Source organism: Erinaceus europaeus, chromosome 18, assembly GCF_950295315.1.
Source record: "Erinaceus europaeus chromosome 18, mEriEur2.1, whole genome shotgun sequence".
Lineage (NCBI taxonomy): Eukaryota > Metazoa > Chordata > Mammalia > Eulipotyphla > Erinaceidae > Erinaceus > Erinaceus europaeus.
Window position 1 is genome coordinate 60,106,926 of NC_080179.1, and position 24,411 is coordinate 60,131,336.

The window sequence follows — 24,411 nt, forward strand, 5'->3', positions numbered from 1 at the left end:
GAATTAAATCTGCAAATTTATCTAACAGTGTGGGGTTTTTTGTAATTTTCAAGAGTAAGATAATCAGTAAAAAATATTTAGAAATGTTATCAACACAAATATATAAAATTAGCTGTGACTTTGTTCTTGAGAATAATGTGACTACGGAAACTAAGTAAAAAGTGTATGAACTATGCAATCTTAGCCTGCACTGTTTATTGCTTCAACAACATAAAAAATGTATATTGAATAGAAGTATATCTTGCTTGGGAGTCAGGGCGGTAGCGCAGCAGGTTAAGTGCATGTGGCACGAAGTACAAGGACCAGCGTGAGGATCTCGGTTCAAGCCCTGGCTCCCCACCTGCAGGGGAGTCGCTTTACAGGTGGTGAAGCAGGTCTGCAGGTGTCCGTCTTTCTCTCCCCCTCTCTGTCTTCCCCTCCTCTCTCCATTTCTCTCTGTCCTATCCAACAACAATGACATCAACACTAATAATAACAACCAGCACCAAAGACAACAAAAGGGAAAATAAATAATAATAATAATAAAGAAGTATATCTTGCTCACTTACTCCAAGTGACACTCAGCTGCCATGTTTGACTTTTTGTTTTGTAGTCACTGGGGCTTCACTTCTCTGCTTGGCTTTTTTTCATATAGAGGGGGAGAAACAGACACAGAGATAGGGAGAGAGACACAGCACAGTACCCAAACTGCTTGCAGTATAGAGGGAGGGAGGCCAGTTTTGAGCCTGGATTGCATGATGGCAAGACAATTTTTTACTTGTTTATTTTATTTTAATTTAATGAGAGAGAGAAAGCATGAAAGAGAGAGAGAGAGAGAGAGAGAGAGAGAGAAAGATAAGAGCACTGCTCAGCTCTGGTTTATGATGGTGCTGAATCTGGGAACTTCAGAGCCTCAGGCATGAAAGTCCCAGCCCAACAATTTTAGTCATTGACATTAGGTGGATAAGAACACTTGAGAAGGTGCTATGAGTCTTACAATAACCATTTTCTATTAAAAACTGTAGTGTTTAAGTTCATTCATTCTAGTAGAGAATATGGTTCACCAATGGAATGCATTATGAATTAATCAGGGCAGCACATACTCAGGCCCAAATGGCAGTAATGAAATGCAAGAGGTTCTCTTTCTTGGAAACTTATATTTGCAAAGAAATAATAACCTCTTAAGAGACATCACAGTGAGAGAACCTTCTGTCTTACACATTCTCTAATGACAACATGCTTTACTCACACTTACCACAAGATGCCATCTCATCTGTCTGGTCTCCACAGTCATCTTCCCTGTCACACAGCCAAGCTCTTGGAATGCAACGTCCATTTCCACAAGAAAACTGGTCTATCCGGCATGTTCTGGCTATGATCATCAATTCAGAGACAAAATTCAGTTAGAAATCTTCTGAGTAAAACTTGGGATCGAATAAGTCACACAAAGTCTTTTTTTTTCTTATACCTAAAATTATATACTATTAAATATTTTTAAGTTGATTTCTGTTTTTGACAATGCCAGCTTACGTGTCTTCTCTAAAGTTCACATGCCTTGTCTATCGGTTAAAGTGATGACTAAGGGACAAAATGTTTGGCAGTTATCTAGAAATGGATAACTTTTCAACCAAAGTATATTAATGCACTTGTTTTGGGTCTTCTTATGTAATTTCACCGAGCACACAGATGAACTCCTTCTGTGTTAATTAAAGGCAGTGATTTAAAACTATTGAGTAAATATTTAATAGAGGAGTTACGTTTTACAAGAAGTTTGATTGTTCTTCCTGTTACAATAAGGTCAATGTTCAAAAGCTTGCAAGCTCATATAACTTTCCAAGTTTCTTCACCCAAGAAATAGGTTGTAATATACATATTAATTTTAAAACATTTTATTTTCCCATTTTGTGTATATGTTCCTTTGAATTACAAGTCTATCTCATAAATACCAATATCATATCCATCGTTTTATTTGTGTTTGTTTGTTCACTTGATTACAATAAGTAGTAGGGGGTTTAGGGAAGGGAGTACTCAGATCTCTTTTATTGTATTTGTCTTATTTTTTGTCACCAAGGTTTCACTACTCTGAGCTGATTTTTCAGAGACAGAGAAGAGAAGAGAAAAGACACTATAGCACCAAAACTTCCTCTAGTTTTACAGGGGTGAGGCTTCACTTTGGGTCACATACAAGATAAATCAAGCCAACCAATATTTGAGTTAGATGAGAATTGGCTGGAAATAGAAACAATTAGGGAGAGTCTAAGTTTCTATGACTATAACCAAATAATTTGTAAACTTAATTTGGGAGAATTACAGAGACGTATTTCTGTTTCATCAAAACAACTTCTAAATTTGTGATTGATTTAAAATATTGAATTTAAAATTCAGGGGGACAGGTGGTGGCACAGCTAGTAGAACATCTATGTTACAAGTTACAAGGACCCAGGTTCAAGCCCACAGTCCCCATCTGTGGGGAGAAGCTTAGTAAACAGTAAACCAGTCCTTGAGCTGTCTCACTCCTTCTGTTCCTTCTATTCGGTTTTTCTGTCTCTAACCAATAAATAAATAAATAAATAAAGTAACTTTAAATATTTATTTTTAAACTGGTTCAGAATGAGTTATCAAAACAGTATAACTCAAAGATTTAGGTGTTATTTCAAATATATATTTTAGTTATGTAGTTTTAAAGTAAAGTGTACTTTAATTTCCCTACTAGGGAAAGAGAGAGGCAGACTGGGAGTATGGATCAACCAGTCAACGCACATGTTCAGTGGGGAAGCGATTACAGAAGCCAGACCTTCCACCTTCTGCATCCCCATAATGACCCTGGGTTCCTACTTTCCTATTCTTTATCCAGAGGGATAAAGAATAGGAAAGCTTTCAAGGGAGGGGATGGGATATGGAGTTCTTGTCGTGGGAATTGTGTGGAGTTGTACCCCTCTTATCCTATGGTTTTGTCAATGTTTCCTTTTTATAAATAAAAATAAATAAATAAATAAATAATAAAACAGGAAAACAACAGCTGCAATGCACTAATTTAAAAGCAACAATTAAGACACAGATTTTCTAAGTTCTTACAAGTCTTACAAATAAATGTGTACTAACCTACTTCAGTCTTAAAGGCAGAAGACTCTTGAGCAGTGAAATCTTCAGTATTTGGGGAATCAAAAGCAATAAAAAGTTTAAAGTTGCAAAAAATGTACTTTAAAATCTAAATATGTATATGGATTGATAAGAAATACCTACAGGGGTGGGTGGTGGTGCATCTGGTTGCCACTCACATTAAAATCTGCAAGAAGCCCCAGTCCCCACTTGCAGGTGGAAAGTTTCTTGAGCGATAAAGCAGGTGTCTTTCTCCTTTTTCTTTCCTTCTCTCTCTCCTCTTTCTCTATTTCTCCCTGTCTCTATCCAATAAATGAATAAAATTAAAAATAATTAAAAATAAATAAAAACCTATAAGGTTTCTAAATATGGAGATAATATCTAAAATGATCTCAATAATATATTGGGTCTACCACTTTTTAGTTTCAGTTCTTTAATTAGAAATAAAGTTGTAGGGGCTGGGTGGTGATGCACTTGGTTGAGTACACCTTACAGTGCACAAGAACCCAGGTTCGAGTCCCCAGTCCCCACCTGCAGGGGGAAAGCTTCACAAGTGGTGAGCAGTACTGCAGGTGTCTCTCTGTCTCTCTCTCTCTATCACCCTGCCCTCTCAGTTTTTGGCTGTGTCTAATCAATAAATAAATAAAGATTTAAAAAAAGAAATAAACTTGGAGAAGTTGTGTAATATATATATATTAATTTATTATTATTATTTATTAATTGGGTAGAGACTGACAGAATCCAGAGGAAGTGGGAGATAGAAAGGGAGAGAGACAGAGAGACACCTACAGCACTGCTTCACCTCTCGTGAAGATTTCCTCCTGCAGGTAAGGATCAGGGACTTGAACCTGGGTTCTTGCCCACTATAAAATGTATGCTCAGCCAGGTGTGCCACCACCTGGATCCAGTATATATTTCTTATAGTTTATGTGGATAAAGACCAGAAATTTTAAATATTTCATGTAAAATCTAATTTTCCTTTTTTTTCCCCCTACAAACTGATACATGTTTGTTTTTGCTAGCAGAGTTAGTGTTGGAACTTAGTGGCTACACAACTTTATAACTCCCAGTGCAGTCTTTTTCTTATTTCTTTTTGTCTTAGCTAGAAAATGAGATACAGAAATGAGAAGGCACACTCCAGCACCACTCTAGCATTTGTGAAGATTTCCATTTATTTATTATTGGATACAGACAGAACGAAATTGAGAGAGAAGGGGGAGATAAAGAGGGAGAGACAGACCTGCTTCACTATTAAAGAAGCTTTCCCCCTGAAGATGGGTACCACTGCTTGAACCTGGGTCCAAGGGCACTTAAATGTGACTGCCTAACCACCATGCCACCGCCTGCCCCCAAGATTTCCCTTTTTTTTAATATTTACTTTTTTTCCTTTTATTGCCCTTGTTTTATTGTTGAGGTTACTATTGTTGTCGTTGTTGGATAGGACAGAGAGAAAAGGAGAGAGAAGGGGAAGACAGAGAGGGAGAGAGAAAAATAGACACCTGCAGACCTGATTCACTTCCTATAAAGTGACTCCCCTGCAAGTGAGGAGCTGGGGCTCGAACTGGGATCTTTACACTGGTCCTTACACTTTGCGCCATGTGCGTTTAACCCAGTGCGCTAGCATCCAACTCCCAGATTTCCTTTTTTATGGTGATCTCATGTGGTAGTCAGAGGCTCAAGTCCAGGTCTTCAGGCATGGGGAAGTATGAAGTCTACTGGGTGAATTAATGCCTGGATCCTAATCATTTATTTAAAAATTAACAAGTTTTAGTAGTCCAGTAAACACATACTCATCTGAAGTTGTCAAATCATCCCTTTCCTTTTTATCCTCCATATTTATTTCTTCCCTAAATCTCTCCTTTTCTCCTTCATTCCCTGTTTATGTCACTTCTTTAGTGACCAAAACCAAAATGGTATCCTTTATGATATCTCTATTAATTTCAAATTAACCTATAGTGGGAATATATTAAAATTTCTAATACAATAGTCCTTTATTTAATATTATGATATTGTACTATCTCCTAGTAATTCAGGTTTATTTTTACCAACACTTTCTCAGAGTATAATCTACCATGAAGAAAGTGATCAGAGTAGAGTGAAGAAAAAAAAGTCTTAGAACTGATGTCATGCTGTGCATATCAAATTTTGGTATATGAATTTGTGTGTCACTTTACTGACTTTGATCCTTAAATAAATGTCCTTAAATAAATGTCTCCAAAGACTATTTACTGGGTTTACATTTGGGTATGGTCCACCCTTAAAAATATCGATATATATGAAGTTGTTTTCTGTTCTAATTATGGAAAAATAATATGCTAAGTCTACCAAAGTGTAACTGATTTAAGGTTTTAAAAATAATTTATTTCATAAATTTACAACTACTTTTGTTAAGATACAGTCAAATTCCTTAAATTTTCATTTTCAAATCTTGAAATCTGCACTAAGAATAGACAACCTTTACTTTTCCAGTTCTTGTATTTATCAGATCTAAGTGAGTTTTGAAGTCATATTAGCATAATAGCCTCAGAGAGCTCTCATATTGTAGTGTGATGCTCTAATGAAGAGAAAATTTACACATCCTCAATGGATTTATTCATCTAGCAGTGAATCAGATATTCACTGTCACGTGAATTTTTTCTACATATAACTAATTATGCTTCTCCTGAAGCTATGTAGCAATAAGATTTCTCTACAATGCATTGGAACAATAAGGAGAAAAGGAGAATATAGTCTAGTCCATTATTCCTAACTTTACTTTCTTAGTATCTTCATCAAGGCATTATGTTTTAACACAGTTTATATCATCAAAATATACTCTTTAGCAGCTAGGAAGGTGGATCATGAGACAGAGCACATGTTTTACATATGTGACATAGGGCATTTAATCTCTTGCACTGCATATGACCTGGTAGCCCTCTGCTTTCTAAGCAAATAAAGAAATGCATAAATGCACACAATTTTTAATTAACAAAAATGCATTATACATATGGTTAATGAGTTTTGATTTTTTTTCTCGTTTTTCTGTTAGTTGATAGGACACAGAAAGACATTGAGATGGGAGAAGTAGATAGAGCAAGATACCTGCAGACCTGCTTTCAGTGCTCGTGATGCATCCCTGCTGCAGGTGGGGAGTGGGACTTGAACCTAGGTCTTTGCACAAGTCCTTGTGCATAGTACTATGCATGCTTAACTGGGTGTGCCATTACCCAGCCCCCTTGATTTTTCAAATATATTCAGTTAAATGCTATAACTATTTATATCTTTTTTTTTTTTTGCCTCCAGGATTATCACTGGGGCTCAGTGCCTGTACCATGAATCCACTGCTCCTGGAGACCGTTTTTCCCATTTTGTTACCCTTGTTGTAATTATTATTGTTATTGTTGTTGTTGGATAGAGCAGAGAGAAATGGAGAGAGGAGGGAAAGACAGAGAGGGGGAGAGAGAGACAGACACCTGCAGACCTGCTTCACCGCTTGTGAAGCGACTCTCCTGCAGGGGGGCCAGGGGCTCAAATAGGTCCTTGTGTTTTGCCACCATGCGCTTAACCCGCTGTGCTATCACCCCAGCCCCCCATTTGTATCTATTTTGAACTTATGCTTTGTGGAAGATGTGAAAGCAAATTGTGTGTGTGTGTGTGTGTGTGTGTGTGTGTGTGTGTGTATGTGTGTGTGTGTGTGTGTGTGTGTGTGTGTAGTTTAACTAGAATTCTAACCTATGGGAAAATGCTGGTTTGAAATCACATAAGCTTTAAGCGAAGGATTGTCCACGGTGACATCAAGGGGAAAATATTTCAAAGATAGACTCTGGGTCTCACTTCTAAGTATAAGAAATAATTTTGTCATCAAGGGACAATGACAAACATGCTTCCTTACATTGCTTTCCAATGCAGACAATCAATTCACACTCTAGCAGAGTGTATAAGAGTATATTTTATTTTACAGTATTATCAGTGTTTACTTTTTCTAAGTTATTGACTTGAACCATGACAAGGCATTTTGAAATGGTTTATGGCTTAGCTTGAATAGCACCTCCTTAAAGAAACCCTTCTAGGGTGTGGGTCGACCTGCCTATGCCCATGTGTAGCAGAGAAGCAATTACAGAAGCCATATCTTCCACCTTCTGCACTGCATAATTTTCATCCATACTAATAATAGGGGGGGAGATGACCAATGGGCTCTGAACTCCAACTCCATCAGGACCCAGAGATATAAGAGGCAAAGGGGAGGGACATTCAGAAGTAGTAATAGGTGTAGGGATGACTTGGAAAGGAAGAGAAGATGGGACCACGGTAAAAAAATGGGCAAATACATACAAGTAGAGGCAGTTATAGAAACAATAGTCGGGGGGGGGGGTTGGGGAAGAGCTGGGACACAGTCTTTTGGTGGCGGGAATGATGTTTATGAGATAAAAATTAAACTAAAAAGCAAGAAATAATAGTCAACCCATATCTGCAACCTTGGGAGAACTGCATTAGCTTCCATTGGAGGGAATGGGGAAACAGAACTCTGGTGGTGGGAACAGGGTAGAATTATACCCTTGTTATCATATAAATTTGTCAACCAATATCAAATCACTAATAAAACTTAACAAAAAGGAAGTCCTTTTAGACAAAGACTAAATTATTCATTCTTTCATGTAACCCCATGTGCTTCATTTAAGCACTTTAAATACTGTCGTAGAATGATGTGTTTAGAGAGTCGGGCAGTAGCACAGCATGTTAAGCGCAGGTGGCACAAAGAGCAAGCACTGGCGTAAGGAACCTGGTTCGATCCCCTATGTCCCCACCTGCAGGGGAGTCGCTTCACAGGCAGTGAAGCAGGTTTGCAGGTGTCTTTCTCTCCCCCTCTCTGTCTTCCCCATCTCTATCCATTTCTCACTGTCCTATCTAACAATGATGCCATCAATAACAACAACAATAAAAAACAACAAGGGCAACAAGAGGGAAAATAAATGTTTTAAAAATGGTGTGTTTACGGGCCTTTTTCCCCATCTTCACTCCTAGGTTCTTAAGGAAAGGTGTTGTATACTTTCTCCTTATCTTATCTATAGTGTCATTATAAATATTTATTGAAATAGTAGCTTTATAAGGAGGAAATCCCCAAAGAAAAAAGTAGGAAATTGGCTTCTAGTAGGAATGACTTTTCTTTCAGCTATAGTCACAATGCTTAAAAATAAAGCACAGTGAATTCAATTACAAAGTAATCCCCCCTATGGAACTTAATTTATCTAGGGTATATGTCCATGAATACATTTATCCAGACATATAAAGAAATGATCCACTCAGGGAACTAGTCAAACAATATGTCATGCTTTCTCAGTATGATGATCAATGTGACCTATTTATGTTTATAAACAAAATAGTAATACATTGCAATAAAGAACTTCCTGAATTTTAGAAACTCAAAGGTGTCTTCATTTTTTGCTTGTTATGTTTGCTCACTTTATTAGGTGCACAGCGGTCATAATAGTTGCTACAGATTCATTGCAAAGAAGACCTAGTATGGGGTAGTAGACTTTAGCTGCTTCATTTAAACTAACACTTGAGGTAAAAGTAAGTTAGCTTTGATCTCCTAGTGGACAGCAGAACTAGAATGTTCCTAAATCCTCATTAACAAGGGAAGATTTATTTTTTAATTTTATTTATTTCCCTTGTGTTACCCTTGTTTTTTTTTTTATTGTTGTTGTTACTGATGCCATCATTGTTGTTGGATAGGACAGAGAGAAATGGAGAGAGGAGGGGAAGACAAAGAGGGGGAGAGAAATATAGACAGGTGGGGAGCCAGGGGCTCAAACCAGGATCCTTATGCTGGTCCTTGCGCTTTGTGCCACGTGCACTTAACCTGCTGTGCTACCACTGAACTCCCACAAGGACAGATTTTAAAATTTGCATATCTACATGCAAATATGTTTTATAATCTACATTTCTACTGTTATTATTAGTTGGTTACTTCCAAATTCTCTTTACAAACTCGGTATAATTGTCCACAATGTGATTCGCATGTGTGCCGCCTACTTTGTCATTACAAGAGCTCAGTTTAAGCAGGACCTTGACTGCACTGGAGGAAACTCTGGTGCTGTTACATCATTCATTCTTTCCTTATCTCCTTCTGCCTCTCTCTATTTCCTTTTTTTTTTTTTTTTTTAAGAATTATAAAAAATAAGTGGAAAACAGACAGGAGTAAGTAGACTTATAGGTAGAACTTAAGAAGCAACGAGGAAAGACAAAGACAAACACAGGATAAAACTTGGACTAGATGTGGTCTGTTGAAGGAAGGCAAAGGATGGAGTAGGTGTGGGGGAGAGGGTGTTGGGGACCAACTGCTCAGTGTTGAAAGAGGATCTAAGCTGGTGGTCGGAGTGATACGCAGGTACCTAACAGAAGGAGAACTGTACCCGGATGGCAACAGCTGTCTCATAAATCATCACTTCCTGAATGAAACCATGAAAAAAAAATTGGGGAGTGGCAAGTGTCTTGGTCATGTCATTATTGTTGTTTAGCCATTACTATCATTGAGTCAATGTATGTATGTTCTTTTAGAGCTGAAAACCTGCATGAGGAAACCCAGGAGTGATAACCCACAAAGATGTCCAAAAGAAAACTAGTACAAAGCCAAGAGCACAATGCAGGCTTTGTGAGTGAGCTTTGTGCCTTTTCTCTATACAGTGCATCTAGCATTTCCACTAACACATTATGCTCATTTTTAGAGTAGATTTATTTCCAAAGAAAACATGACATGGTTGATATCTTTTGATATTGTTAATTATAATGATCCAAAAATCGGTTTTAACTAACCATATAAATATTACCCATCAAACACATTACTTTTATTTTCATCATTTAGAGAAGCAGTATACTGCTGTGACACAGTAGCATTTTTCACCACGTGTCTGATTAATAACAACCTTTGTGGCATCTGTTACAACCTGTACCATAAACTGTACATTCCCATTCAGTGAAAATCTGGCTAGGGATTCAAAGATTATATGGAAGTATAAATGGGCCCAGTGGTCTTGGGACTTCATAAAAAATAATGGCCTACATAAATAAGGTGCCAGGAGCAGGAAAGTATTCATAGGAGTATTCTTTTTAAAAAAATATTTATTTTTTTATTTATTCCCTTTTGTTGCCCTTGTTTTTATTGTTGTAGTTATTATTGTTGTTACTGATGTCATCATTGTTGGATAGGACAGAGAGAAATGGAGAGAGGAGGGGAAGACAGAGAGGGGGAGAGAGAGACAGACACCTGCAGACCTGCTTCACCGCTTGTGAAGTGATTCCCCAGCAGGTGGGGAGCCAGGGGATTGAACCGGGATCCTTATGCTGGTCCTTGTGCTTAGCACCACCCGTGCTTAACCCATTGCACTACTGCCCGACTCCCTCATAGGAGTATTCTATAGAAGACTAAGTAAAATATATAATTAAAAAAATGTTTCCTTTTGAGATAACCTACATCGTAGCATGCTAGAAAACCTCACCTTCTCCTGCCAAGGAAGATTTAGCAGGGACAAGTCTTGTCCAAGCAGTGTATCAACCATCAACCCATATAGGTAGATAAAATGCCAAATTACTTTGGAAGGCAAAATTGTTCTCAAAGATAAAGGAAAATTTGTACTCCAGCCTTGATGTCATCAAACTCTGATTTCATTTATTACTGTAGATCATCAGCACCAGGAAAGTTCAGTTTAGTTCATAGCGCTGACCTGTAATTTTATGGAAAGTAACTTTGAAGAGCTTTATGTATACAGCCAAGCAAACCTTTACCTGCACATGTTTCATTGGATTCATCTTCACTGCTCCCACAATCATTAGCACCATCACAAAGCCATCTCTTGGGGATACAACGATTATTCTTGCATTTAAACTGATCATCAGGACAGCTGTGATTGACTAAAGGGTAAAGGAGTGGGGAGTAAGAAGTAAAGCAAATTCAATCATTTTAAAAATAGATAAAATTATAATTATTTTAACATGATAGGTATGGAAAGATTATAGTGGTTGCAAGCATTTTATATTTCATAGCAACATTAAGGCAAAATAAATTCAATAGCTTCTGTCAGCGACTATCTCATTGTATAAAAATTAGTATGGTAATAAGAACAGAAGGGAAAAACACAAAGCAGGACTTGGACTGGGTTTGGTGTATTGCACCAATGTAAAAGACTCTTGGGTGGGGGTTCAGGTCTTGGAACATGATGGCAGAGGAGAACCTAGTGGGGGCTGAATGGAAATGTGGAAAACTGAGAAAAGTTACACATGTATAAACCACTGTATTTTACTATTGACTGTAAACCATAAATCCTCCAATAAAGAATTTTTTAAAAATGAGTATAATATAGATATAAAAATTTTCTGTAGGAATACAAATAATCAAATTTAGTTTACAGGAAATTCATTTTTATTTTTCACTGAAACCAAGTACATTACTAACTTTTATTTCCTTTGCCTCTGTAACTTATGACTCACACCTACAGTTACACTCAAATTATAATGTGAAGCATAGCAAATAATTTAGTCATATAGAAAACGCTTATTTTGGGGAGTCGGGCGGTAGCGCAGCGGGTTAAGCGCACATGGCGCGAAGTGTAAGGATTCCGGTTCGAGCCCCCAGCTCCTCACCTGCAGGGGATTCGCTTCATAAGCGGTGAAGCAGGTCTGCAGCTGTCTATCTTTCTCTCCCCCTCCGTCTTCCCCTCGTCTCTCCATTTCTCTCTGTCCTATCTAACAACGACGGCATCAAATTACAACAATAATAACTATAACAAGGGCAACAAAAGGGAAAAATAAATAAATATAAAAAATAAAAAATAATAAAATGCTTATTCTTGTAAAGCATACATCCACTCAAACACTTGCTGAAATACTAAAGAAGTCTAATATCCCTATGCTTTTCTCATTTTTTTCCCAGAGATTGGGAGGAAAACACAAGAAAGAAAAATGCACCACTGATGATCTCCAGTTGGTGCAAACAATGGGATCCGTTGCTCGTGTAATAACAAAAATGATCATGACGAGTTTTCTCCCCTACTGCAAGCAAATAAACATGCAGCAACAAAATATGCTAAGGACAAGGCCAGTTCTCATAGAGGAAGCTGTGCACAGCTAAGGATTGAATCTCCAATATCTAAGCACAACAGGGAGTCTCTTAAAGTTAACCTTCGGTGATTGTTTTTTCTGCCTCTTGGAGGCTAACTTCCTAACAGAGTTGGCAACCCTTTAGCATTCATATCATAACTCCAGAATTCTTCTTGAAGTAATTTTCCTTGTGTCAGGTAGTTATATGATAAAAAAAAATTTGGTAGTAGTCTTACAAGAATTTGAAAAATTATCATTTTCTCATGCTGCTGCCTAGCAAAATGTATGCCTTCCCAGTCAGTTTCTGCAAAACACTAATTCTTGAAAGTAACATTCATAATAAAAACTTCCTAGAAGGATAACAAAAACCAAATCTATTAATTATGTGAAGTTGTACCCCTCCTACTCTATGGTTTTGTTGATTGATCCTTTCTTAAATAAAAAAGAAAAAAAAACAAATTTATTCATATTTGGGGTAGAATTGGAGGGGAACCTATGCTTTCTGACATTGGAGCATTTTTACCATTTTTTATTCAACTTTAGGCATTTTAACAAGCACAGCTAGCCAGGACGATCAAATTATCCAGTATATTATACGGTCAACACTTTAAAGCACCAAAGATTATGTATAAGCATTTCAGTGAGACTTGGTCAAGGACTTTTGCAATTTTCGTCAAAAGTATAAACGGGAGTTTGAAAAGGAGGTGTAAATACTATCAATAATCTTTCTATCTGAAATTGAGAAGTTAAAAGAACTGAAAGTAGAACTATAATAGAATTCAAGATCAGAGCATAGGAGTACTTAAACTCTAAAACAATCCTCTGAAATGAATTGTATCGGGCAGGAACATTAACCATGAGACCTCAGGAATAAAACACAGCTCAAAATCACAGCACTGTTTACAGAACACACTAGTCTGCTGGAAGGTGATCAGAGATGCTTGGTTTTCCATTGCTCTATTTATTTAGCCATTCATTCATCTGTGTGTCAGGTACTGTGATATTCTCTAATACTATACAGATACTGCAACATGGTACTTTTCTTCCATGGAGATATTCTTCCATTTAGAAGTATCCGCTAAGGAGCTGTGCAGGGATGCATCTATCATAGCACACAGATCACAGTGCCAAAGGACCAGGTTGAAATCCTTAACCCCACATGCTGCGGGTTGGTCTCCCCCTCTCTCTCTCTTTCTCTCCCTCCCTCTCATTGCCCCCCCCCCCATAAACACGCCTGGTTGAGAGCACCTGTTACAATAGGCAAGGGACCAGGTTCCAGTCCCCACCTGTAAGGGGGAAGCTTTATGAACAGTGAAACTGTGTAGAAGGTATCTCTATCACCCCTCCCCTCTAAGTTTCTTGCTGTCTCTGTCCAATAAGGAATAAATAAGTAAAAATATTAAAAGCAAGAAAGTCAATTGTTAGTCCTACTACTGGACTTCAAAACGAAAGAGTCATTGATTAAAAAAGAGAGAGAAGTACCAGCTAAGAAAGCATGTAGTTGCAATCTGATTTGGTAACTACCATAATCAAAATATGAATAAGATAAATATTTAACTCCAACTGGCATCTACAGGGACACATTTATTTAGTGTTAAAAGAGAAAAATTCCAGGCCATGGAGATAGTTCAGTCAATGAGATCACAGCACTTGTCTCTGAGGACCCAGAAACCACGGGTTCAAAACTTTTATGCCGGGACTGATCAGTCCTCTGATCTCTTTCCCACAATTAAATAAAGAATCAAGGTGTTGAGGCACCTTGCTAAGCACATACATTCCAATGTGCAATGACCCAGGTTCAAGCCCCTGGTCCCGACCTGCAGGGGGAAATTTTCATGAGTGGTGAAGCAGGGCTGCAGGTATCTCTCTGTGTTTTACCCTTCCCTCTATGTCTCCACCTCCTTCAATTTCTGTCTCTGTCCAATAATAAAATAAGAATTAAAAAATATCACAATCAACACACATGCATCCCTAGGAATAAACTACAGCAAATTATGTAGAATTGTACAGCGCTTAGATGAAGAGATGAACATACTTTTAAGACTTCTACTTGCAGTATCATTTGATAAACATAAAGAAGACAAGCAGATGTGTGAGTGCTATTTTAAAATGTAGAGAGGGTCGCATGGTGGCTCACTTAGTATATCACACATGATATCACACATTATCATGGATTCAAGTCTGTGGTCCCCAACTACAGGGGGTGAGCTTCAGTGAACCACTGCTGCAGATGCCTTTCTTTCTCTCTTCTTTCCATGTCAGTTTTTCTCTGTCTATACCCAATAAATGAATAAATATTTTTAAAGACTGTAATGTCGACACAAGATATAACAAGAACAATATAACATGTATTTTAAAAGATTTTGCTATTTATGGAGATATTAAAAAGATTAAATTTTGGGAGTTGGGCAGTAGCACAGCAGGTTAAGTGCAGGTGGCGCCAAGCGTAAGGACCAGCGTAAGGATCCTGGTTCGAGCCCCTGGCTCCCCACCTGCAGGGGAGTCGCTTCACAGGCGGTGAAGCAGATCTGCAGGTGCCTTGTCTTTCTCTCCCCCTCTCTGTCTTCCTCTCCTCTCTCCATTTCTCTCTGTCCTATCCAACAACGACGACACCAAGAACAACAATAATAACCACAACAATAAAACAAGGGCAACAAAAGGGAAAATAAATAAATATTTAAAAAAGATTAAATTTCATTCTTTAAATATCATTTTGGAATTGGTATGGATAGCAGACTTTAATTAAGTGGGAATAATTGCTAGATTAACAGCCTGAGAGTTATGAATTCCACTCCCCTTTGAATTTCTCTCTGTCTTCACACATACAAAAAAAAGAAAGGGCTTCTGTGTTTTGAGTGCACATTACAATGCACAAGGATCTGGACTAAGGCCCCAGGCCTCCACCTCCACTGAAGGGAGAAAACTTTGCAAGTGAAGCAGTTTTTCTCTCTCTCTCTATCTCTTTCTCTCCCCCCTTTCCCTCCTTCCTCTATCTCCCCTGCTCCCGCATTTAGTCTCTACATGTCTATCAACTAAATATAAATCAATAAAAATATTTTAAAAAGGGGAAAAATGACTGTTGACAAGAGCAGTGGGTTATCACTGAGGCTAAGAGCAGGCACTTAGCCTCAGTGATAACCCCGGTGACAAAATAAATTCATTAAACATGATATATTTAATGAATGCAATTATCCAATGTTTTGGAGTGGAGCATTTGTTCTAAGAGTGAGTCGTCAACTTTCCTATATTTACACAAATAATGTATTATCAGTGATTCATTCAAAATCACTTCTGATTCCAAATTAAGAGAATTGTGCCCAGTGTCATAATAATTATGGATCATTCCATTAGGTCCATGCTTCAATTTATGTGAAACTCATTTATTGTATCTATGTAAGGAACATTGTATTTGCAATGTTAAATTTCCAGAGGGAAGGGGATGTGCCTGCTGTCATCCATAACATTCAGCCAGGTCCCCACTACAATGGAGAGTGTTTTAGTGCTGTGATATCTGTCTTTCCTCTCCCTCTCCCTCTCCCTCTCCCTCTCCCTCTCCCTCTCCCTCTCCCTCTCCCTCTCCCTCTCCCTCTCCCTCTCCCTCTCCCTCTCCTCTTACCTCTACCTCTCCCTCTCCCCTCCCCCCTCTCTCTGTGTATGTGTGTGTGTCTTTATTTCTGTAAAAGTAATACTGGAGTGGTGAATCCCTAAAAGCAATAAATAACTGCTACCTCATTGATGGATATTTTCCCTTGGTTATTTTCAGTAATTTTTTACCCAAGATTTTTTTCCTGCAGTTTTCTATTTTGCTTGTATTCCCTATTCAACTCTATCAGTAACTTCTACTTATTTTACCACCAGTTAACAAAATGTTTTTATCCTTACTTCCTCTCTCGATCATCATTGGTTAAAATAAACTCCTGATTTCATCAAGCCTTATAAATATTTCTTAAAAGTTCATGTTGGGGGCATTCATCCCAATTCACAGAGGGTTGTATGATAAGACTGTCTACACCAATTCTGCCTGTTCTTTGAATTATTTTAGTTATTGCTGTGAGAGAACATCACAAGAGACTGAGAGAAAGTCTAGCCAGAGCACCGTGTCTGGCACCTATCATGACAGTGATTGATTCAGGAACTGTCCCCCGTCATTGATTTTGTTCATTCTTAATATAAGAGTTTTATTTATATATCCTTGGCTTTTTAGGGGAAAGATGTACATAGAAGTGCATTCAATTTAACCAGGAAACTAATACGTATATTAAAATAATATATCAAACTTAAACCAAAAGACCAAAGATATATATATCACATGCTTCTCTATGTATGAAAATCCTTTATATCTCTCAAAAATGCATAGTGACTCTAATCACACATATTCTAAAAACCTATGATGTTCCCCTTCAACATAGGTCCTTATCCAGAACAAACATCCAAGTAAAAGTCAAAGGGGAGAGATGTCAAACCTCTTGCTATTTTTTGGACCATGCCATATGTGTTTCCTGCTATGCACTGAACCAGTGAAATTAGGTAATAACGATTTCCAGACTCATGTGTTTCCTTGGATCCTCTTCAAGGCTTTGTTGCCAAGAAGCAACAGAGTGGATCCTGACCTTCTGTAAAAGTAATTCTGTCTTAAGGGGGTTTAAATTGATTTCCAACACCTTTATATCCTGAGATTCCAAAGGAGTCTGTCTTAGCATCCTCCAACAAAGGTGTGGGCACTGATAGTATAAAATAGAAGAGGAAGAGATTTTTGAAACATCCAAAGTGATAACACTAAAGATGACGAAAACAAAAGTGCTTTACAACTATGTAAAGGAGGCAATCACAATACAAAAATAAGCTCATTTTGCATTAGAGGTATTTTCAGACTTTAACCTCTTGTACAGTTGACAAACTCAAAAGACTAAGGGAGATTTGAGATAACTCAAGGGAGAACGTACAACAATTTATTGGATCTTCATCACTTCCATCCAGACAGTCATCATCACCATCACATTTCCACCGATCTTGGATACAGTGTCTGTTTTTGCAGCGAAATTCTCCAGAGTTGCAAATGTGAGGCATTACTTCTCCAGGATTAACTATAGATTAAAAAGAATCCAAGACATATGAACCATACTAGCTATATTCAGTTCACTAAAATGTCATTTTTGTTGTAATACAAAAACACTGATTCCCATCATTTATGAGGAAAAAACTGACATATTAACATTGCAGTAACAACTCTCTCTGACAACAAGGTTTTCCTTTCCTGACAATAAGTATGCTAGAAATATTAAAAATTTACACTAAAGGACTGTTGCCAAAATAATAAATAACAATAGCAACAATAAGGACACCTTATATTTATGTTAATTTTGTAGTTTTTGTTTCTTTTATATAGAATGCTCACTCATCATTTCAAGTGATTATCACAACAATAATCTAGGCCGGCCTGGCAAAGAATTTTACTATCTTCTCCCAAGGTAAGTACACCAAAAATTAATTGTAACAGCATAGTAAGGCACACATAATATCCATGGGTATGTTACGTTGCTCATTTACATAGATAGGCAAATTCAGGCCCAATTAAGTATTTAGAGCTTAAGCTAATCAAAACGATCTCATTGAATATCTGAATTCTAGTCTGTAATTTTTCTCCATATAGCTCATGTTAAGGACTCAGTTAACTGGAATTTGCTTGCATGTTAGTAGTGTCGCTATTCTTCTTTCTCTGAGTAAATTCAGTAGAGTCTAGAAAGAGAAGGAAATATGTGGCAGTGTGTTAAAGGAAATGATTTGTGTTTCATGGACTGTAAAATGCCTTGAATTATCTAATTCTAGTTCATTGCTAAAAGAAGCAAAGGCCTATCTTTCCATCCCAGTTCTAATGGCTTTAGATTTTATTTTAGATAACTGGCTTAGACAGATAAACTGTCACACAATTTATATACACTCCCATAACAAGGAATGTTAAGAAAAAATGTCTAATACTTTCAGAACATTGACTTTAGCACTCGCTGAATCCTTATATTTGCCTTGCTGCAAAGAAGAGGAAATGTGACTCTTGAACCATAACTGCAGAGAATCCCCTTCAGAATTTCACAAAGCACAGGTATTTAAGTTTGTGGGACTTGAATAAAAAAGTTGTCCAGTAAGTCCAGACTTTATTTAAGGCTTCACAGATTAAAAAATAAAAATCAGGATAACTCCCTGGGCAGGTGACCTCACCAATGTGCCTGAAGTCTCACCTCTCCAGAGAACTACTCCCCTAAGGAAAGACAGAAACAGGTTGGGGGTATGGCTAACCTGCCAATGTCCGTGTATTCAACAGAGAAGCAATTACAGAAGACAGACCTTCTATCTACTATACCCTCAAAAGAATTTTGGTCCATACTCCCAGAAGGGGAAAAATGTTAGGGGAAGAATACCAAAGGGCTCTGAAACCCAACTCCTTCAGGACCCAGAGAGAAAAAAGGAAAGACATTTGGAAGTAGTAATTGGTACTGGTGTGACTTAGAAAGGAAGAGAAGAATAAGGAAGAAAAAAAAAAAAGGGAAGAGAAGGTAGGGCCATAGAAAAAATGGGCAAAAATTCAGATAGATAGCTAGACAGATAGTTATAGAATTAATAGTCAACCCATATCTGTAACCTTGGGAGAACCACTCCAGTTCCCAGTGGAGGGGATGGGGACACAGAACTCTGGTGCTGGGAACAATGTGAAATTGTACCTCGTTATCTTGTAATTGTATAAATCATTATTAAATCACTAATTTAAAAAATAATTATAGTAATTAAAATATTGAAGTACAGCCATGTAGAGATAAACTGGCGGGTCTCTGTCGGGGTGGTCTCCAGGGGAAAGGTAACGGACCGGTTCTTTCTCGCTCACGACAGGGGTGACATGAAGTAAAAGACACCAGGGAGCGCTTCAGCGTGCTCAGAACTCGTTTATTAGCAAGGTGGACATGAGTTAAATAGAAACCAAACAAAGGGAATTATTATTGAAATATGTCGGAAATTACAGGTTTCTTAAAGGTCAGCTTGCCCCTATGGTAGGGGGCTGGTATGACAGGAATTGATGAGATATAAGACAGTTATTCTCCATGACGCAAGCAACTTAATTATCCAAAGGTATTTGAGAGAAGCATAGGGGTTAAACCAGAAGGGTGAGACAGAGAGAAGATGGATATCAAAAAGCCATGTAGTTTGAAGTTTCTCATGTCTGGAATCTGAGGTGTGTGATGAAGTGTGTGATAACGTGTGTTCTTCTGTGATCAGAAGGTGACTTTGAATAAGTGAATCTGCGGCCATGTGTCCTGCAGTTAATGGAGGGAAGTATTGGGGTTTCTGTGGGCCTGAGAGTCAAGAAGGACGGAACTAAGTCTGAGTTTCCCCGCTTTTGCTCACCTCAGCTGAGAGAGACTTACCAAGAAGTTATCTTCTCAGACCTCCATCCAAGGACAGGGGTGGTTCTCCCTAACCTCTATCAGGCTTACACATAGTCCCAACAATAAACCTATTTTTTTTTCTGTACCCTGTTACATATAATCTGTGTTGGAACTGACAGTAATTTTTCATCCATGGTTAATTAATTTTTTCTCAACAGAGAACTGCTGAAGCAACAATTTCTCTAATGATGTTACTTGTATAATGCCACCTGAAAGAAAATATTCTGTGTGTATATGTACACATATAATGTGTGCTGATTTATATAAAATATATATCATACATATATAAGTCCCAAATTGGTGATTACAGAAAATCTAAAAACAAATTGAGAATATTAGGTCTCCTATGCAAACTGTTTTATAACAGAATTGGGAGTAAAGATAAGAATCAAAACAAAGTGAAGTAACCTCAAATACTATGACCATTTTTATAAACATACCTTTATCGCAAAATTTCTAGAATAAATCAGTGCTAACATAGATTTATTTTTATTTTGACTTTCAAATGTTCTCAACTATCAACTTAATTTTTAGAGTACTACATTTTCTTCTTTTAAATCCATGTTTGACTAGCATTGAATGAATAGTAATACATTGGTTTCTACTCTATCAGTATTAATCTTTTTTTTTTTCCTCCAGGGTTATTGCTGGGGCTCAGTGCCTCCACCATGACTCCACCCCTTTTGTTGCCCTTCTTGTTGTAGCCTTGTTGTGGTTATTATTGTTGTTGTTGATGGCGTTTGTTGTTGGCCAGAGAGAAATGGAGAGAGGAGGGGAAGACAGGGGGGGAGAGAAAGACAGACACCTACAGACCTGCTTCACCGCCTGTGAATTGACTCCCCTGTAAGTGGGGAGCGAGGGGCTCGAACCTGGATCCCTGCACCGGTCCTTGTGCTTTGCACCAAGTGTGCTTAACCCACTACTACTGTGTGACCCCGGATCAGTATTAATCTTTTGTTTGCTTGTGTTTGTTTTTCATTTATTTATTTTTTAACCAGAACACTGTTCAGCTCTAGCTTATGGTGGTTCTGGGGGACTGAACCTGGGACTTTGGAGCCTCAGGCATGAGAGTCTGTTTGCATAACCATTATGCTATCTACTTTCCACCCCAGTATTAATCTTAACAGTTAGTTGTCTCTTGTTTAAAATAAATTTCAGTCAGACAAGCAATCTGATTTCACATATAATCAACTTCCATTTTCAATTAAGTTCAATTTCAGGAATTTCTAATTTCATTAACATCAAATAAATAGTAAATCAATGTTATAGCTTCATAGTATGCTGACTAAAAAATTCACAAGATTTTGATCTGATCGCATCAGGCCATTAAAAATAGGTGGCTTAACTGATTCAGACTCTATGAAAACTATGGTGACTATCAGAGGGGAAGGTGATGGATAGGTTCCATTCTGTGTGATGACACAGGAACTTTGGTAGCAAGTACTGTGAAAGTTGTAAATATACATATGGCATGAAATGACATTGCTTAAATATTATAATTTGTAAGCCAATGTTAAATTGGCCCTTTAAATAAAATAAATCTCAGAGATACACAGAGAGAAAAAGACAGCACTGTGCTAGAAGTTCCTCTTGCCATAGCATGTCCCATCTTATATTGGTACTTAAAGCTGAGGATCACACAGAGCAATGCATGTATCTTATCTGGTGAGTTCTCTCTCACACACACATGAATGAATACCTATGCTCCATATTTTTATTTATTTATTTATTTTTTACCAGAGCACTGTTCACCTCTGGTTTATGGTGGTGCAGGGGATGGAACCTGGGACTTTGGAGCTTCAGTCATGAGAGTCTGTTTGCATAACCATCATGCTATCTACCCTCCACCCACCTATGCTCCTTTTTACAAATATTTATTTTGCATTAGACAGAGTAGAGAGGGGAGAGGGGGGGAGGGGGAGGGGAGAGGGGAGAGGAAGGGGGGAAAGGGGAGGGTGAGAGGGAGAGGGAGAGGGAGATAGCTGCCAGTACTGGAGGTTCCAGGATTTGACCTCAGGTATATGTACTCTGCAAATTGAGCTACTTCCTTGGTGTCACATTTATTTCCTTTTTTCTAATAAGTTTTCTTCTTTTCAATTCCAGTATGGTAATCTATTCTAAATCAAGTTCAGTCTACCTCAAGTAGATGATTTGTTATTGATATTATTGAAATTATGACAAATTAGCTTTGTTACTGAAACATTAGCCATAGTATAAAATAAAGTTTTTCTACTGTCCTTGTGTGTCTCATATGACAACATCTATAGGGGCCAGGTGGTGGCATACCTGGTTAAGAGCTTACGTTATGGTATACAAGGATCTAGGTTCAAGCCCTTGGTCCCCATGTGTAGGGGAAAAGCTTCACCATCACAAGTGTTGAATAGAGTTACAGGTGTCTCTCTGTGTCTCACCCCCATCTCTTTCATTTTCTCTTTGTCTCTATCCATTAATAAATAAATTAAAATATTTTTAAAAAGAGAACATGTATTTTTGTTGGCACATTTTTTTTTGTTTGATTTTTGCCCTGCAGTGTCAGAATTCATTACTAGTACTGAATCGAACAGGTAGCAAGAACCTAAAACAAAAATTAAAGCTGTAATTTGTTGGATACCTTCATATAAACTTGTCTATAAAGAAAGGCTTTGGGAAGGAAAATGCTGCTATGAGGTTTGAATTTTCTTTTTTAGATCATAGCAGGATGACCTTTCATTAGACAGAGTGGTCTTCTGTGCAACCAACCTAAGTGGTACATAATCTTTGGTGAGTTCTTAAGCACAGAAGGCCATAAATATTCATCTGGATTGGGCTTCTAAACTTTTTATTGCCTTAAACTTTTTACTACACATTAGATTGCATATATCCTAGAACATAAGGCTTGTCACAGCTGAACAGATAAATGGCTCAGCCATACTGGAGCATTATTTTTGACAGAGGAATATATCTGGTGTTTCAGAAGGTGAAGAGGGTCACAGAGAATCACTGACACATAATTGCGCAATCCTACAGTTGGATGGCCAATATTTTGGCAATATTTAAGTTGTTCTCTTGGGAATAAGACATATTGGGAAGATGTCTTTTTTTTTTCCTCAGGTCACTAAAGAGGGATAACAGAATTACACTAGACAAAATTATTTTGCTGTTCTAAAAAACAGTGGTTATCATTTTGAGGAGAATTTATCTTGTGTTCTTGAAATTAAGCGCTTATTTATTAATTGTGTTAAGTATAATTTTCCACATACAAAGGGATCAAGGAAAATAAAACTTCTGTGATACATGGTGGATTTACATATGCTTTTCCATAACAGTAAGCTCTAAACTCATATATTATAGCTGACCTCATCCTTAACTGAAAGGTGATTTGATCAGAACACACAGGACTCACAAAGACAAAGAGTTTAGTCTACTTTGACTCCTGATCCCTTCCAGGCTCGGCATTAGACAGATTTCATTCTTAATCAATCATGTGGCATGCCAATATATTTCTGTTGGGTACATGACACTTTTGGCATAGCCTTATGCCACAAGTTCACTGAAAAAAAAAAAAACTGTCAGTGTTTAATTTTTGCTGACCATCTGCTAATAGGTTTCTTTTTTGTTAATTTGATCCTAAGTCGGTAAGAAAGTGTAAAACCAGGACAATCATATCTCAATGGCTCCAATACAAATTTTTGTTTTGCTTGTTCACTCAGATATCAGACTTAATTGAGTCATGACCAGTTTACATGACTATAATATAGCCTGTTATAAGATTATAATAATGTCTCTCTGATTAATTCATGATTAGGAATATTATAAGTCAATTTTTATGTTTCAGCTATTTTTATATTTTTCAAATGCTGCTTCTTCAACTAAGTTTTTTATTCAAATCTTTTTTATCGTGCAAGCGATGGCTTATAGAACAGTTGTTGGCATATGTGTACAGCCTCTCATGTCCTTATGGTGGGTGTCTGCCAACACATGAAAAAAATGCTCAATGTCACTGAAGATCAGAGAAATGCAAATTAAGATAACAAGGAGATAACACTTCAAACCAGTGAGAACATCATACATTTAAATATTTCCAGTAATATTTTCTTAGGAGAAATGAGATATTACAAACAAGTTGAAGTCTTTTTTTTGTTTGTTTTTATTTTTACCAGAGCACTGCTCAGCTCTGTCTTATGGTGGTGAGGGGGATTGAACCTGAGAATTTGGAGTCTCAGGCATGAAAGCCACTTTGGATAAGCATTATTACTACTTACACCCACCCAAGTTGAAGTCTTAATTGAATTATTTATTTATTTATTTATTTTCTAGAGTCTAGAACTCACATTTACGTGATTTAGCTGCTCATTTATTATTAATATATTTTTACTTACTTTGCAGTAAGGACATAAAACGGTAATTAGTATTTTCTTCTATATTAAATTAATTTTATGAATTATTGTGTGAGGCAAATGTGTGATAACCACTACTCTAAAGAAACAGGACAATTGTATTAATTATTGTGTAGTCAAAAATAATTATCCACATTTCTCTTTCCAGCACTGGTTTTAATTCCACTGCCTTCATCTGCTTCTGTTCTTTAAACAGATAATAGAAACAATAAGAGTAACAAGAAAAATAAGCTTACACATGCAAGTTGTTCCATGCTCATCCAAAAGTTGATTATCAGCACAAGCACATACTCGACTACCTGGAATGGCCAAGCACAGGGTACTACAGCCCCCATTATTTACTCGACACATATTGTCACCTGAAAGAGGACAGAAGCATGGTCAGACACTGATTTCACCTTTTGTTGGACACCTGGATTGCTTCCAAGCTCTAGCTGTTACAAACTGTTCTG

The 24,411-nt window shown here is 37.4% G+C and overlaps 1 protein-coding gene across 1 annotated transcript in view; it reads right to left on the bottom strand.

Moving 5' to 3' along the window:
• The window catches only part of LRP1B (LDL receptor related protein 1B), a 1,816,831-nt gene that overhangs the window by 753,222 nt on the left and 1,039,198 nt on the right, over nt 1-24,411 (bottom strand). The window contains exons 15-18 of the mRNA XM_060178059.1: nt 24,196-24,318; nt 17,094-17,234; nt 10,840-10,965; nt 1,235-1,351 (exon numbers count right to left, since the gene is read on the bottom strand). Of these exons, the coding sequence (XP_060034042.1) occupies nt 1,235-1,351; nt 10,840-10,965; nt 17,094-17,234; nt 24,196-24,318 (507 nt within the window). The remainder of the gene's footprint in view (nt 1-1,234; nt 1,352-10,839; nt 10,966-17,093; nt 17,235-24,195; nt 24,319-24,411) is intronic.